The sequence below is a fragment of the Sylvia atricapilla genome, chromosome 6 (genome assembly GCF_009819655.1).
Source record: "Sylvia atricapilla isolate bSylAtr1 chromosome 6, bSylAtr1.pri, whole genome shotgun sequence".
NCBI lineage: Eukaryota > Metazoa > Chordata > Aves > Passeriformes > Sylviidae > Sylvia > Sylvia atricapilla.
In genome coordinates this window covers 57,457,520-57,472,738 of record NC_089145.1, presented here as the reverse complement: position 1 = coordinate 57,472,738, position 15,219 = coordinate 57,457,520, and the positions used below count along the sequence as shown (strand labels likewise).

Genomic DNA, 15,219 nt, shown 5'->3' with positions numbered 1-15,219 from the left:
GCTCCCCTACCTCAGAACATGAAATACAGCAACATTTGAAGATGACCTCTTACCTGCCCATGCAGAGCCTCCCGAAAGCACCTCCCCAGCAGCCCTGGGGCTCTCTGCTGTTGCTGTCTGCTCTCAGTGGCAATGCTGTTGCCATTCCCATGGGCATAGGTGTACCAGGGCACGGCAGCCAGCTGAGGCACCAGGACTGCCTCCACACTGTTCTCCTCTGACACCTCCTCATCACCCCGTACCCTGGCCACCTGGTGTATTTGCACGATGGCTTCTGGAGGGTGGTTGATGTGGACGTTCACCAGAGAAGGGTTTAGGGAAGCTGGAAGATGAGTTTACACCACATTTGTGACAATCTGGCAATAATTTGGCACCCAAAGAATATCATCATGAACAAAGTCACGTGGGAGGAGAGGTAGACTGAGCCCACCAGGAAATCTAGAGGAAAACTGCATCTAAGAGAAAATATTTCTCTGTCCTTTTAGGACAGAGGACAAACCTACCAAAACCTCCACAAGAAATTAGGGAAACCTCCTGTCTAATAACCTGGACTGAAACAGGAAGCATAAGGAGGTAATGGCCTCCTCAGGCCTGTTAAAAAAGATCTAAGGAGCACCCAAGTAGGAGTAAAATGTGGGGTCTGGAGCCATTGGCCATACTCACCCAGTTGGTTGGACAAGGGCAAGGTATATGTGGAGTGTCTCATGGAGCTGCCAGCTGGGGTCTTTGGGCCTCTTCCTCCTTGCTTCTTTTCCAAAGAGGGAGCTGGCAGGTGGCAAAACTTCCCTGTGGAGTTGGAGGGGCACCAGCATTCATCCCGGCCCACGCAGCGCCCTCCGTTCAGGCAGGGGATCTGACAGAAGTCTGCAAGGCAACGAGATGTCTGCTTAGAGAAGGAACTGAGACACTGGCTCTGGCCAAAGGCAGCTGGGGGACACCAGGCAGCTGAACCTGGACAGCACTAACCCCATGATGTCCCAAGGACCAGGTCCAGCACTGGGCTGGCATCAGACTTCCAGCCTGGAGGCAGGCTCAGGTCCCTGCTGGGCAACACCATTTTCCCAAGTTCTGCTCATGACTGGAATCATGGCTTGAAGAAGATGAACCCTCCCTTAGGCTCTGGGGGGCCACAGCCAGGCTGAGCCATCCATGTCCTGGGGGGCTGCCAAGGAGGTGTTGCTGACACGACAGGATCTCTTGGAGTGGGTCAGGAGCTATGGCAGCCATGTGTACTCAAGTCTGCCCAATTTCTTCACTTCTGCATCGCCCCCTCCCCACTTGGCAGGGTTTTTACTCCTAGCCTAGAGGGGAACTCAGCAGGATGGGAGAGGCAGACAGAGAGAACAGGCAGAGAGCCACATCCTCAGAGCCTGTCTCACATCCGGCCCTGGCCCTGCCAGCAGTTCATGTGGGAGAAATGTGGAGTGGGACAAAAGAATCAGGAGCAATTTATCTGCACAGGGTCAGAAAAAGCAACCACAGATGAAACCAAAGTCATGCCCTTTCTGACCTCATCAGATGCTTGGAGCAACCCAGAACATCTCAATGTGAACTACACTCTAGCAAGGCATGGTATTCCTTTACAGATTATCCTGACTCATTTCAGTGTGAGATGAGACACTGCTGCTCCACATTCCTGGGTGGCTGGTCAGATTTATCCCAGGGGATGAACACCCATCCTGCTTCAAATTCATTTGCTCAAGCCCAGCACCCAGTTTAAGGGAAGGAGACACATTTTTGAGCTGGGACATAGGCAGAAATTGCTGTGAACACAGTCTTCCATCAGTGTCCACAACAGCATGACTTTTAATTCTCTCAGTTTTAGAATAAATTGAGTGATACATAGGCACTCAGAGGACAGGTCCCAACAAGTCCAGCATGTGGCTTCCACCAGCTGGCTCCAAGACAATGTGACCAACCCACAGCTAGATATCCCAGTGACTTGGTGAGCAATCCCAGTGACTGAGAGGTGAGCAGTGGTTTTAGCAAGCCCTGTTTATAAGAACGGTTTGCGACCTGCAGCCAGCTCTCCTGGCTGCCATGTGAGTGAAAGGAGAGAACAGGAGGAAATTAGGTGATGAAAGTCAGCCCCAAGACTGGATGCCAACTAAAGCAGTGAGCTGGCTCTGAGAAGAAGGGGGTGGTGAGGCTTGGCTGCAAGCCTGACTCAAACACACACATCCCCTCTACCCAGGGTGAGATGGAAACAGGATGTGCTTGCCCAGGAAAGAGAGCAATGAGTCTATCTTCCTCCCCCAGAGAGAGAGTAAGTCCCAAAGACCCCAGAAGACATCTTCCAAGGCACTGAAAGAAGCCATCGCTTCCCCTCCCTACAGCAGCCCAAGCCCTCAGTCTGCAGAGTAAGGAAAAGCAGGAAGAGTAGAGTGGGGAAACAGGCAAGAAGGTAAGTGGAGGACATAGGGGATGCTCACAGATGCGGAAGCCTGATTTGGGATCGTGGTCATGCCCTCCTTGGCTGTAGAGTGTGGTGGTGTCTCCTTTCTCGCAGCTGTTGTAGCAGCGCCCACTCTGGCACGTCTGTCTGCAGATGGTGGGTGTGAAGACAATTTTTATCTTCCTAATCTTCTCTGTCAGGTTGGCCCCTATGAAAGAAAAAGAGTGCTAAGTGGAAACAGCATCTCCAGGCCAGGGGAGCTGTTATTCGCAGCTCAAGCTCCAAACCATCCCCAGTGCAAAGAGAGGTCTATGTCTCTCCCCAAGGTGGAGGTGGTGTTTAAGAAAAGACTTGATGTGGCACTTAGTGCCGTGACCTAGCTGACAAGGTGGTGTTACATCATTGATTTTACTCGATGATCTTAAAGATCTTTGCCAACCTAGCTGACTCAGTGATTCTATGATTCTGTCTCTCCCTTGCTCACTCCAGCCTGTTTTCTGCTTCAGCATCTCTAAGTTGGTCACCACGTGAACAACGGCAAGCAGCATGCTCTGCCTGCCCAGCTGGAGTGGCATAACAGTGTGAAGGGACACACATGCACTAACTTCATCATAAAGAGAGTTTTTCCACTTTTAGCAATATTCTTTCTCCAGCCACATCAGTAGTCGGAAGACTTGCCGCTCTTAAACCGCTGGAAGTCTCCCCACATGAACACACTGGCATCCAGTAGAGAGAGCATCAGGTCTTGAGAAAACTACTGCCTCCCTTCAAGTGTCCCCAGACCTCCTGCAGGTACCTGTGGTCTTCTGGTCACCATCCTCCCATATGATGGAAAATCACACTCAGAGATCTTCAGGACTTGTGGAAAATGGTCAACAGACAGAACTACTGTGTAACCAGCTGGCTCAACAGCAGAGCCTTCCTTCCCACCCCAATGGGACAATCATGTGCTCACCCCCCTCCCTTTTCAATCCCCACTTTCAGATTACAGCTTCAACCAGGTTCATGGCTCTGCCCATAAGGGCTGAGGTGCCACATGGTGCCTCCTTGGGGAGTCACGGCTTCGGGAGGGAACCAAGCTGCAGAAGACAACTGGCATCTGTCCTAGCTGGGAAAGCATTGAGGGTCAGCATCTGCATGTCCCAGCAGCCTGGCCTAATCCCTGCTCATGTCAGAAGGCATCGAGGCAGCAGCCAAAGAGAAGAAATAGATGCTGGTTGCATAATCTGACCTTGAGAGCTGCTCAGACTGAGAAGTAAGCCGGGAGACACCATTCCTACAGACTGAGGCAATTCCCCGTCAGAGCAGTGTGCTGGGGTGATGTTCAACATCTGAGATGCAGTTGTCATATCCCCCGGGTCCTGTCTCGAAGCCATCAGCATTTTGCTTCCCTGATGTGTCCTCCTTCAGTAGGGCCCCTTTCTTTGCCAAGCTCAGCAATGCCCAGGCTGACCTTCCCTTTTCATTCCACTGAGCAGCACAGTTCTGGAAGTCCACGGTTTCTTGGGGATCCCCAGTCAAACTGTTGCCCTGTCCCATGACCCCAACAAGAAGCCTGAGAAGAGTGACAACCCTGCAGGCCTTACCCTTTGCAGACAAGGTGTGCTCCTGGGAAACAGCATGTGGGCCAGAGCTGCTCTGCTCATGCCCATTCCCGTTGGGGAGTGCATTAGAGGTGAGCTGGCCACTGCTGGCTGGGTAGCGCCGGACAGTCCTTGATGACCCTGTGTGCTGAGGGGATACGGGAGAGCCAATTCTGCTCTGAATCCTGTGGAAGAGAAAAAATGAACCAAAATGCCTCAAAAGGGACTGCACTGACCCATGGTGCTTGTCCACCAATGTACCTTGCAGCAACCTTCACTGCCAAGCTGCCTGAGCCGCCATCTGGGCACAGAGGTTTGTCTACCTGAGCAGGATCCCACTCCTCCCCTACTTTCTGTCATCACCATGGCACACTGTTTTCCTCTAGGAACCATGCCCCATGTCCTGAGCCTGCCAAGACACAGCATTCACCAAGACCATCACATCAGGCTGTCCTTCCACAGGGATGCTTCAACTGCTTTGAAGAACCTCTGCCTGCCCATCACATTCGAGGTCTGTTCCTTGACCACAGCAAACATAAGCAGCTCCAAATACACTTGTTCTTATGGTGGAAGTTTTCTCAGGACCTGCCTTCCCAGCCCCAAACAAGCACTAAAACCATAGTAAGACAGTCAGAGAAGAGGCCAGACCAAACAAATACACAAAACTTTTGGCCCACGAGAGTGACAAACAAGGGAGAATGACCAAGAAAGAACTCAAGTCTGTAAGAGCAGTCACAACTTTCTGCACTAACTGCATTTATGGCTTTTGGTACTCTCTGGGGACTAAGTACAGAGAAACCATCCAGTTCTCAAGGTCACATTTCATACACACTCTTTATAAAGCCATGTAAACCACAAGGCAGAGCTCTTTGAGTCAAAGATCTTGATCTACTGCACTTGCTCCCGTTTCCTTTTACTGACTGCAGCACTTAGCCTCCAAGAGGGTGCTCTGCTTTCCAACAAAAGTATCTTACTCTCATCTGCACCACTTGCAAGGAAAAAGGCTTAGTACAGCCAAGGGCCAAAATAGGTTGGCTGCCCACATGCTCCTTGGGTTTTTTTGAAAGTCCCAGCCTTGGATCCCTCTGTAAATGAACTTCTGTACTGACAACTCTTCTGCATAGCCTGGCCAACACCTCCATCTCTGACTAAGTGGCTGAGGCAAAGAGTGGCACTTCCCACTGAAGTGCCCAGAGATATCTGTCCCATTTTGCGGTTTTTACCATCTTCCTCATCGCAGTCAGAACAGGAGATGTGTTACAGTGTCTGCAGGCAATGCAAATTTCTAAACCAAACAGGACTGGATGATTCAATGAGAATTGGCTGACAGCAGCTCTGCCTTGCAGACATTCCTTGGATAGCTTGGAATAACAATAAGATCTGGGGAGATGGAAAGGGAGCTCATGCTGTGCTGGTATTCAAGCAGGTCAAGAACAACACACAAGGTAACTGTCAGCCAGTGAGCCAGAAATCAGCCCTGAACAATGGAAAAGATGACACACAGGTCAATTCATCGGGAACTAAACAAAAGGAATACAAACTGAGGTCAAGTAAAGGAGGTCTGTGAAGAAACACTCTTGTCAAAGGACTCTATTTTCATAATTTGATAGAATTAGACACATGAACACCAACAAGCTGAGAGCCTATGCTATTTCAATGAAAAAATAAACAAGGCAGTACAATGTCAATCAGGCACATGCAAAATTAATAACAAACTGGCTGTGTAACAGAACACAAGAAGTAGTTGTCACTGGGGAGGGAATTAAATGGGTTCCAGGGTGATCAGTATGAGGCCTGGCACAATTCAAGAATTTCATCTGGAAATAAATATTTTTATTTCGAAATAAACATACAATCAACATTGATAATGTGTGCTGCTGACACAAAAATTTGCAATGTGGTGTATCGTGATGAGAACAGAGCAATCACACAGAGCAGTTTGGATCTCTGTGGAGGGTAAATACATCCAAGCAACATGGGATTTTAATAGAGCCAAATGCAGGATTACACTTCTAGGAAGAAGGAATGCAGGCAGCAGCTGCAGATAGTTGGAGATGATCCTGGAAAACAGCAATTCTGAAAAGATTTCAGGGCTAATGACAAGCAATTAAATATGAACTGTCAGTTCAATGCCCTGACATTAGGACATTGAAACACTGCAGGAACAGGGAGGTATTTTTGCCTCCCTACACGTCCTCATCACAGGAGGGTGTATACATGCTATAATATCATCCTAGCTGTGACGCAAAATATGTCACATCTTCTAAGGGATGTCAAAAAAATGGAGAGAATACAGGAAAAAACATGACAGAAATAATTGGGGGACTGGTGAAAATGCCTTTCTATAGGAAACCTAAAGTATTCTATCTCTTCAATTTAGGATAAAGAAGATGATGTGCTCTGCTTAGAGGGCACTGGTTTCTACACAGGAACAAAATGCTAGGTGTAAAGAGCTAACAACATCTGCAAATTGAAGCTAAATGATTCTTTACTAGAAAGCATGCTTACATGCAGCAGTAAAGCTGTCTTCTTTCTGCAGAAACCTCAGTGGTGGATTCCTGCTCCTGATACCACCTCTTCAAGAGAGGAGTGTGCTGACAAAAATATTTCATGTCCTGTTAAAATCAAGATCTAAACTGAGATGACGAGGACAGCAAATCATGCTTGTTTTTCAATAATCAGCAAGGTTAGCCAGAATAATTAAAGAGAAGTGAACCTTATTTCAGTTCTGCTTCAGTCCCTTTCAAAAGCTCCCCTGAGATTCTGTGGAGTACCACCTACCCCAGATGGCCAGGGCAGCCAGGCATGACCTGCCCACACATTTCTGAGCTACTAATTCAGCCCTGCAGCCAGAAAAGGAACTTCTGATGCCTGTTGTGTACTGTTTTGTCTTCTGGTGTGCTACTGTTAGTTTTGTTAGTGACAAAGGAAAAGCAATATGAAACCCTAGGGAGTCTAGGGAAGAGCTACCAAGCCTTGGAAGCTCAGGTACATTTGTTGTCTGACCTCTAGTAAGAGATCCCAAGCATAGTCCTATGGGTGAGCATGTCTAGGATTCCAAGGTCTTTTACTGCAGAGATGGAAGCACCCTGAGGGAAAAAAGCGTGTTCCTCCAAACAACAGTGACTGTCTTAGTGCTGGCCCTGAGTTCTGAAGATTCACTGGGTGAAGGTGACAGGTAGCATAACACAGGGAAATATCAGCTCTTCTGCTTGAAAATCCTCACATCATTTCTACCCTTGAGGAGAGGGAGCATGCTGTGTGCAAGTAGCAGAGCTTGGCTGGGCTCTATGCACTGCCTGTCTGAAGGAACTTCACCCTTTGGCTTTAGGAACATCTCTTGTCATTCCCAGGATTACCAAATTTTGTAATAAAACCCACAAAACCCCATAACAACAACATGTGAAGGACTTTAAATAAAATAATCATTAGCATTTCAGTTCCAAAGGAAAAGGGATTACATGACATTACTACAAGGGGCAGTGCCAACTTCACAAAGGAAAACAGAGTAGGAACATTACTCTATGATTTGCAACACTTGAGGAAAAGTCATCCTACTGAGATCCCATTGGCAAAGCATTCCAGTGGGAGTTGAACCAGGGAGGTGTGGGGGGAGTCAGATTTGCTTTGAATTAGTTTGTTTATTTGGTTCTATTCTAGGCTGATGAGCACTGGGATTTGTGGACTGAGCTGAGTAATACCATTCTAGCCTGGGCTACAAAAATCAATGGCAAAAGGCATCTTTCTATCTCAATTTGTCATGCCAAACAGCTGGGTCATGCTCAGGGAATACAAAACAGGTTGTTTTTTTTTTCCTCCAAACCTTTAGAATCAATCCATGCTGAGCAATCAGGGATTGACTTGCCTCAAGTGTCTCAGGAAATGTACCTGAGCTCACCACAGCAGTACAGACCTGACCAGAAGCCATTAGCAGTCCTTATCCATTTGATGCATCTTAATAAACATAGGGCTGGAGCTGGGCCAGTTCCCAGGATCTGCGCTGCCACGGGTTATCTCATTGGTGTGGCTGTCCTAGCGGGAAGAGTGAGGATAGGAAACAGATGGGGTAGCTCCAAATCAGCAGTGTGGAGCTTGTGTTACCACACCCCATGCCTCCACATGCTTGAGAAGAGGCAATGAAGAGGCAGAGGAGTTTGACACTTCAAGCACTATGTTCCAGTCACCTAAAGTCCCAGGGCCTCATATTTATTCAGTCTTACAGCCTCCCTCAACATGGTATTACTCCCACTCCTTCAGCCAGGCACATGGCCAGCACAGATCTCTGCAAAGAGGCAGTGGTCTCTTCCTTTACAGACAACTGCCTGCCAAGCAGCTGGTTTCCCTGCTCTTCATCCATCAGAGCTGCTGACAACTTCCTCTGTGTCAGGCACAGCCTGCAGGGCAAAATCACCATGCAGACTCCTAGGACACCTCTCCTTCTGAGATGTCCATAGCACCTACCTCTGGAGCTCACAGCAGCAGTGGGCCAGGACAGAACATGGGGCAAGGAGGGAAGGCAGAAGGAGCAGTGTTCTCCTTCCAGGAGCATGGATGTGTGTGCTCCTGCTGATTTCTACCAGCTGAAAGGTCACTGGCTGAGAGACTTCAGTCACCTTCACATGGAAATACCTATAGGCATTAGACGCTTATCAAAATTAAGAGATTTGGGATGGGAAGGAGCTGTGCAGACTGACACACATCTGCAACAGTTTTGAACTGTATCCAAAAAGCTCTTTTAGCTGCCCTGTTCTGAGGTGTGCAAGTCAATGACCTGGATTCCCAATAAGCCCAAGGACACACGCTAGAAGTCAAGAGAACTAAGGGAGGTCTGGTCCCCTACATTCTAGTGCTACATATCCCTGCAGGACCCAAATAACACTTGTGTTTCATTCAGCAGGGCATCCCACAAGCCACCACAGCGCTTCTCTGTGTAAACATTTTCTTTTCAATGAATTTTGGTACCACTTACACTCTGCTCTATATTTACTTTAGTCTTAGCAGGGTAGAGAAGATACAAAAATATTGTATGCCCTGGGTATCATGGCTCTCCTGCCAGTCCCAGATGAAACTACAAGGTGCCTGTTCTCTGAACAGAACAGGTGAGTGATTTCCTACACTGAGGACCGAGCTGGCAAACTCCCAGAAACTGCACAGATGGATAGGAGGATCTCTATTTTCTGAATAAACCACAGAGGTTTTTTTAAAGCCTGCAATTTCAAGATTAGATATGCAGAGTCACAATCACCAAGTCTAAATCACTGAGAGTGAGGTATCCAGAAAACAATACTGTTTTCCTAACCCACTGCATGTAGAAAGCATTTTCAGATCTCTGATCACTTCTGATTATCATAGTTCACTGGGTGAGCAAAAGCCAGAGGGAGTACAGGTGGGCAAACTGTTCTCTTAGTGACTTAACACCAGGCATCCTCCTTGGAGCTGGAGGCAAAGATGGCAAACTCTTCAAAGCACTTCCCTCTCCCCAGCAGCAACACCTCAGTCTTTCCTGGATTTAGCTTCTATCGGCTGCTCTTCATCCAGCTGTTGACTTTGGCCAGATTGCTAGTGAGCTGGGAAACGGTGGGGTTTTTTTCTATTTGTGTAAAGAAAATGCAGAGCCAAGTACCACAAGAGTATTACTGGTTTTTCATCCAGCCTGCCTCACCCTCTCCCCAGCCAAAGCCTGACAGACCACAGCAGGGTGGATGGCTTGAGGCATTGTGGAGAAAGTGAGTCCTGGGCAGTGTGGTCAGCAAGGGAGGGGCACTAACCCCAGACAAGGCAAGGGCTGGAGAGATGAGGATTGGAAATTCACTGTTCCAGCTGGAAACAAATCTTCACCATGCTGAACATCAAGGAGAGATGACAGAGACTACTGAGACCTAAGGAGCGATTTTCAGAAGGGCAACAACAGCACTGGCCAAAACAAATCTGAAGACAAGCAGCTCCCAGAGAAGAAACTATCTTCCCAGGGTCCAGAAAACCCCATCCCAGGGCCCAACAAGCTCCATCTCTCCAAATATAACCAGCTTGCTGCTTGAGATGCAGCTGCTAAATCCAGGTACCCAGGAAGGACACGTGCTGCCCATGGGGCTGGGAGCAGAGTCCCATGGAGGCTGAGCCACTGTACCACTAGTAAGTCCACCCCAGCTACTGCAGACTGCAGCCTGCATATGCATCTCCAAGATGAGTGGGCTCAGCCAGGACAGGGACTGAGTCATGCTCAGCCCCTGATAAGCTGCCAGTGCAACAGGCAGGTTCTCCCTTGGATTTTAAATGCTGAACTTGGTGTCTGTCTTGTCCATCTGCCTGTCCCTCTGGCAAGATGCTCTCCCTGCTTGGGGCTACAGGGACCAAAATCAGTGATTCACTTCCCCCTTTGTAATGCTCAGCAGTTGCTGATTTTCCACTAAAGCATCAGAGAAGAATGGGCAGCCTTAACACCAGCATCTGTGTCTATGGGGAAAAGAGAAGCAGCCAGCCTTGGAAAGCAGTAAATTGACTGCAAACCAGAAACTTCCCCTTTCTTGGACTCCAAATAGGTTCCTCAGCAGGCAGAAAGGATTCATGGCTCAGTTGGCAGGCCCTGGAGCACATGAGAGGCATTGCTTAGAGACCACTCAAGTTTATTATCAATTAGCTCACAAACACGCTGACAAGGAAGACAGCTCTGGTAAGACTCTTGGAGGAGGGGGAAAACCACACCATACAAGGCACCTGACTTCAAGCCCACCCACATTATGTCCATAAATCCTGGCTCAGTTTATTATCTCCAGGGGCAGCAGAAATACCACAGAAATCTGCCTGCTGTCCCTCCTGCTGGTATCTTCAGCCTTTGTACCTCCCATTCAAATGGAGTCTGAAGTCTGAAGCCCATGCTCCCAGTGTTTGGTGAAAGGCAAGGGAAGTTCTCCTCCACAGCAGAAGCAACTACCAGCATCCCACAAGCATAAGACCTTCTTGGGAGAGACAAGTGGAATCTGTGCACCATGGAGGCCCCAAGGATGACTGCTTGGTGCCTTTTGCGCCGGATTCACAGACACCCACAGCCAGATGTCATGCAAGATGGGACACAAGACACAGGCACCTGGACCATCACAGGGACATCAAAGGGGCAAGTCATCCAAAGCTTTCTTCCCCTTCAAGACCTCTAGAGCTGCTGTTGGCAGAGTGTCACTGTCACCCTTTGCCTTTGTGTGGGAGGGCACAAACAGCACTCACTAAGTGAGGCTGCAGGGCCTGAAACATGTGTCAGGCTCCTTGCCACATGTTATACTCTCTCACTGGCATATGCCAAGAGCCATGTCAGTCCAGCACCCAGGTGCCAACCCTACCCCTTACCACAGTGACTGAGAAGCTCTCACAGAGCCCACATGGCTCTTATTTTGGGCTCTCACCCGTGCCATATTGCAGTGGTAACTCCAGCTGCCTGCTCCACTGCACATATGTGCCAGTGGCTGGCCAAGATTTCTCTGAATCTCTCACTCCAAACTGTAGCAACACATGTGCAAGTCCATGGGACAGCAGAGTCACCAGCTGTCTGCCTCATGCCACCAAGCCCACACTCCACCACCACCACCCTGACAATTTCCTTCTTCTGGCCCACAAAGCGGTGCCAGTGCTGCAGGGCCATCCTAGCTGGCTCCCAGCCTGCCATGTACTGTGTGAGAGCAGAGAGGGAGAGAGCTGTGAACTCTAATTTTATCTGTCCAAGAGTTGCCAGACACCACATACGTAACTGAACCCCTCTAAGCTCACAGACAACTGACAACTTCTTTTTAACCAGTCTCTTGGGATGCAATTTGCTCCTTAGCCAAAGTGGCTGCTCACATGCCTCCACACAGCTCTCTGCTGACATTAAATGCCCTTCTCTTGCCACATGTGCAATAAATGCCACCTGCCACTCTGTTGAATGCTCTTCTTTGCTCTCATGTATTAGGCAATGAGCAACTGACTCCCTGGAAGAAGTCCAGCTCTCCAAGCATGGGAACAGCACCTGCCTGGCCCAGGGAGGCTGCAGAAACATGCCCTGCACAAAGGCATGGCATCAGGTGGTCACCAGGAGCTGCAGATTGTGCTCATGATTGGATCCATCAGGCCCTAGTGCTGACCTATAAAATGGCCAGAATCATGATTTCCAAATGCCAAATGTGATTAAGAGCTGTCTGCAATCTGCCTGTCTCCAGAGCTGAAGTGCAGGCCAATGCCAAAAATAAAAATGCAGCCTGCAACTGCTCTGAGCTTCAAGTGGAGCCAACAGAGGAACCACGCCAGGCTACTTGATTATAAATGGCCCATTTGGGCCATACCTTGAACACTCCATAGACTAAAACAGGGATTTAGGTGGTGAGGGAGACCAGGCAAGCTACCACCTCTCTGGCAGAACTGCCCAGGCTGGCCTGTGGTGCTCAGCCGCATACTCCTTTTGGCTGAAACAATGAGAAAGCTGCCTCACTTGGCTCCCCTGCTACATGGAGAGGCTGGTGCTGAGCAGCACAATCAACAGGCACAGCACTGCTGCCAAATGCAGTCATACAGGCAGTCTCACACCTTAGTGATTAGAGACACATCTAGAAGCATCCTAACAGCTGCCATCACATGCAGGTCTCCATCAGTGTCACCATCTTACTGCAGACATCACCCCAGCCTTTGCACCATCACAAACCCTGGCATGAGCTGCTGGGAGAGTCAGAGAGCTGGGCTGTCCATGCAGTGTGACCACTCCACTGAGGTTTCAGCCCCCTCACCAGCCTCAGCAATGCCTCCTCTGCCCCTCTCCTACTGCCCATGCTCCCCAGTACAGGGTCCTACCTGGCAGGGAAAGATCTGGATTTAGAGCGGTGGCATACAAGAGGAGAGGAAAACATACGAACCTGTGCTTGTACACACGAGCACACAGACCTTCATCTCAAAAGGCCCTCTGTTTCCACAAGACACAACAGCTGCAAGCCGAGGTCCTGGCTGCCATTTAGTGAAACCTGCTGCAGAGGCATTAGCCAGAGAAAAGTTCAACACTGGCTGTGGGGAGGTCACTCATCTCCCCCATAACACAGAAAGAAAACAAGCACAGTCGAGTTTCATTTCCATCTTGTTGACTAGCAACACCCACCCCCTTCACTAGGCTGCCAGCTTCAAAGCCCTGAACAAAACACTTTAGCCTATTCATCCTTGCACCCACATGCACCCCTGGGAGTGGGGGGAGCCAGCTGCCTGCCCACTGCTCTACACAGGACATGGGGAGGGCTGGAAAAGCCTCTCTCATCCCAGGCATGTGAGTGGGGTGAAGAGTTTGTGGCTGAACACACACACAGCATGAGAGCAACAACATGAAGAGATGTGTGTAGTGCTCTCATCTGAAGAAGTGAAGGCTTTTCATCTTCAGCAGGTGGTCTCCCACTCATCCTGGGAACACTACAGATCTAAGACATATTTTAAGCTAAAATAATGGTTAAACACCCAGCAGGATGTCCTGGCCTTTGGATCTATTACATCAGTGTTGATAGGTCTTCTCACATCACTCCATCCCCAGCCACACACAGGATTCCTGCACCTGCAGCACTCAATCCATGAGAGCTGAGTTGGGATGTAACCTTTGCTATCCACTTTTGAAGTCTCATCCCTGCCAAGGATCAGGGAATGAGCATCCCAGTGATTTTTAGTGCATACTGTTCTGCACTAGCTCCATCCCTGCATTTGCTCACTAGCCAGAGGACTAGTGGCTGTGTGGGAAGCAGGAGCACTCCTGGCCATGTAAGCATGATGCCTGATGGCAAAGCCAGTGACTTCAGGAGTATCATGACCATAACTCTGCTCTACACCTCTCTCACGTGGCCTTCAGTACCCACACCAAGGAGAAACAGGTTTCACAGACTCCTCATTGAGAAAGGATGTGGAGTGCTGTGCCTGCTTTGGCAGCGCCTGGATTCCAGGTCTGCAACAGCAGAGCTCCAAAGTCACGGAGAAGGCAAAGCTCCAATGTCATTATCAACCTGTCATTTCATCCCTGGAATAGTCTGGCACACTGCTTTTTAGAAAGCCATACCTTTGAAAAATTACCATGGCCACCCTGCCAAGGCTACAGGCAACCTAATACACTCTGCCCCATCCTGATAGCCTCAGCCTCCAAGTATGTTCCTCATCCTCCAAGGCCAACGTTTGGCTCAGTTTTGCAGATGTGGGTCTGTTAACCATTCCTCTCAGCTCCCTCCCTCAGAATTCTTTCCAATTTGTCAAGATCTTTTCTGGCAATAAGGAACACCTTGCCTCAGAGGAGGAGCCCAGGGTGTGCAGGAAAAAAACTCATCTGATTTGGGTCTTTTGCCTCCAAGGTCTTAAGCACTATCAGTCCCTGGTATGCACCACACACATTACCCTCCATTGACTAATTTGCTGTTCCTTTCTACCCTGAAAAATCTTAGCCTCTCCTTCCAGATTTCTTCCTCCAACAGAGGATACTTTTCCTTCAGCAGTAATAGACAGGATTTTTCCAGCTTGAATGTCTTCTTAATTCCTGCCTAGGTGTTTAGTTTCTGCCTAAATGAGAGCCTTCATGCAGGTGAAAAAAAAAATGAGATGGTGTGAAGAGCAAGGTACCAATCCCTCCAAGCACCAAGCACTCAGGGCAGCATTTCTCAGGATGCTTCTGAAGAATGGAAAAGAGGACAAGTAGATTTTATATGGAGACTTTTAGATCTTCATTTCAACCACTTCTTATATCAAATCAACTTCAATTAATCCCTTGTTTCCTGCTAGCACTGGTGATTTATGGGAAATATTCACAACTAAAGAGATCAGCTTTGATTTTAGTGAAGTACCAGTTTAAACCAAAAAGGCAACACACAGTCAGGTATGAGAAACTGCAGTAATCCACAGGCACCCGGGAGCTGAAAGCAAGATAGATGACAATCCTAATTCAGGCATTAGGAAAACTCTCCCCAGCATTTGATCATGTGGCCTTCATTCTCTTCTAACAACTTTCTTTTTTATAGAACTGCTGTATAAATTGTATTGTCATAAATGTTCCAAATGATATATGTCTAGTATATAAAATAGGCTATAAACTGGATTTTCTGTATTACCTTACCTACCACATGTACAATGTATTTGCCCTGCACCCTGCTGTCTTGCATGGAGTCTCACATTAAGCTGACAGTAGCAACACTCTTCTTTCAGTTAGAAGGAAAAGTGCATTTCAACTGCCTAAAGGCTGCTTTAAACTATAGGAATGGCTCCCAAGGAGGTGCA

General features: G+C 48.5%; 1 protein-coding gene across 1 annotated transcript in view; it reads right to left on the bottom strand.

Moving 5' to 3' along the window:
- The window catches only part of LTBP2 (latent transforming growth factor beta binding protein 2), a 71,005-nt gene that overhangs the window by 35,040 nt on the left and 20,746 nt on the right, over nucleotides 1-15,219 (bottom strand). The window contains exons 4-7 of the mRNA XM_066322057.1: nucleotides 3,982-4,163; nucleotides 2,433-2,603; nucleotides 664-864; nucleotides 54-322 (exon numbers count right to left, since the gene is read on the bottom strand). Of these exons, the coding sequence (XP_066178154.1) occupies nucleotides 54-322; nucleotides 664-864; nucleotides 2,433-2,603; nucleotides 3,982-4,163 (823 nt within the window). The remainder of the gene's footprint in view (nucleotides 1-53; nucleotides 323-663; nucleotides 865-2,432; nucleotides 2,604-3,981; nucleotides 4,164-15,219) is intronic.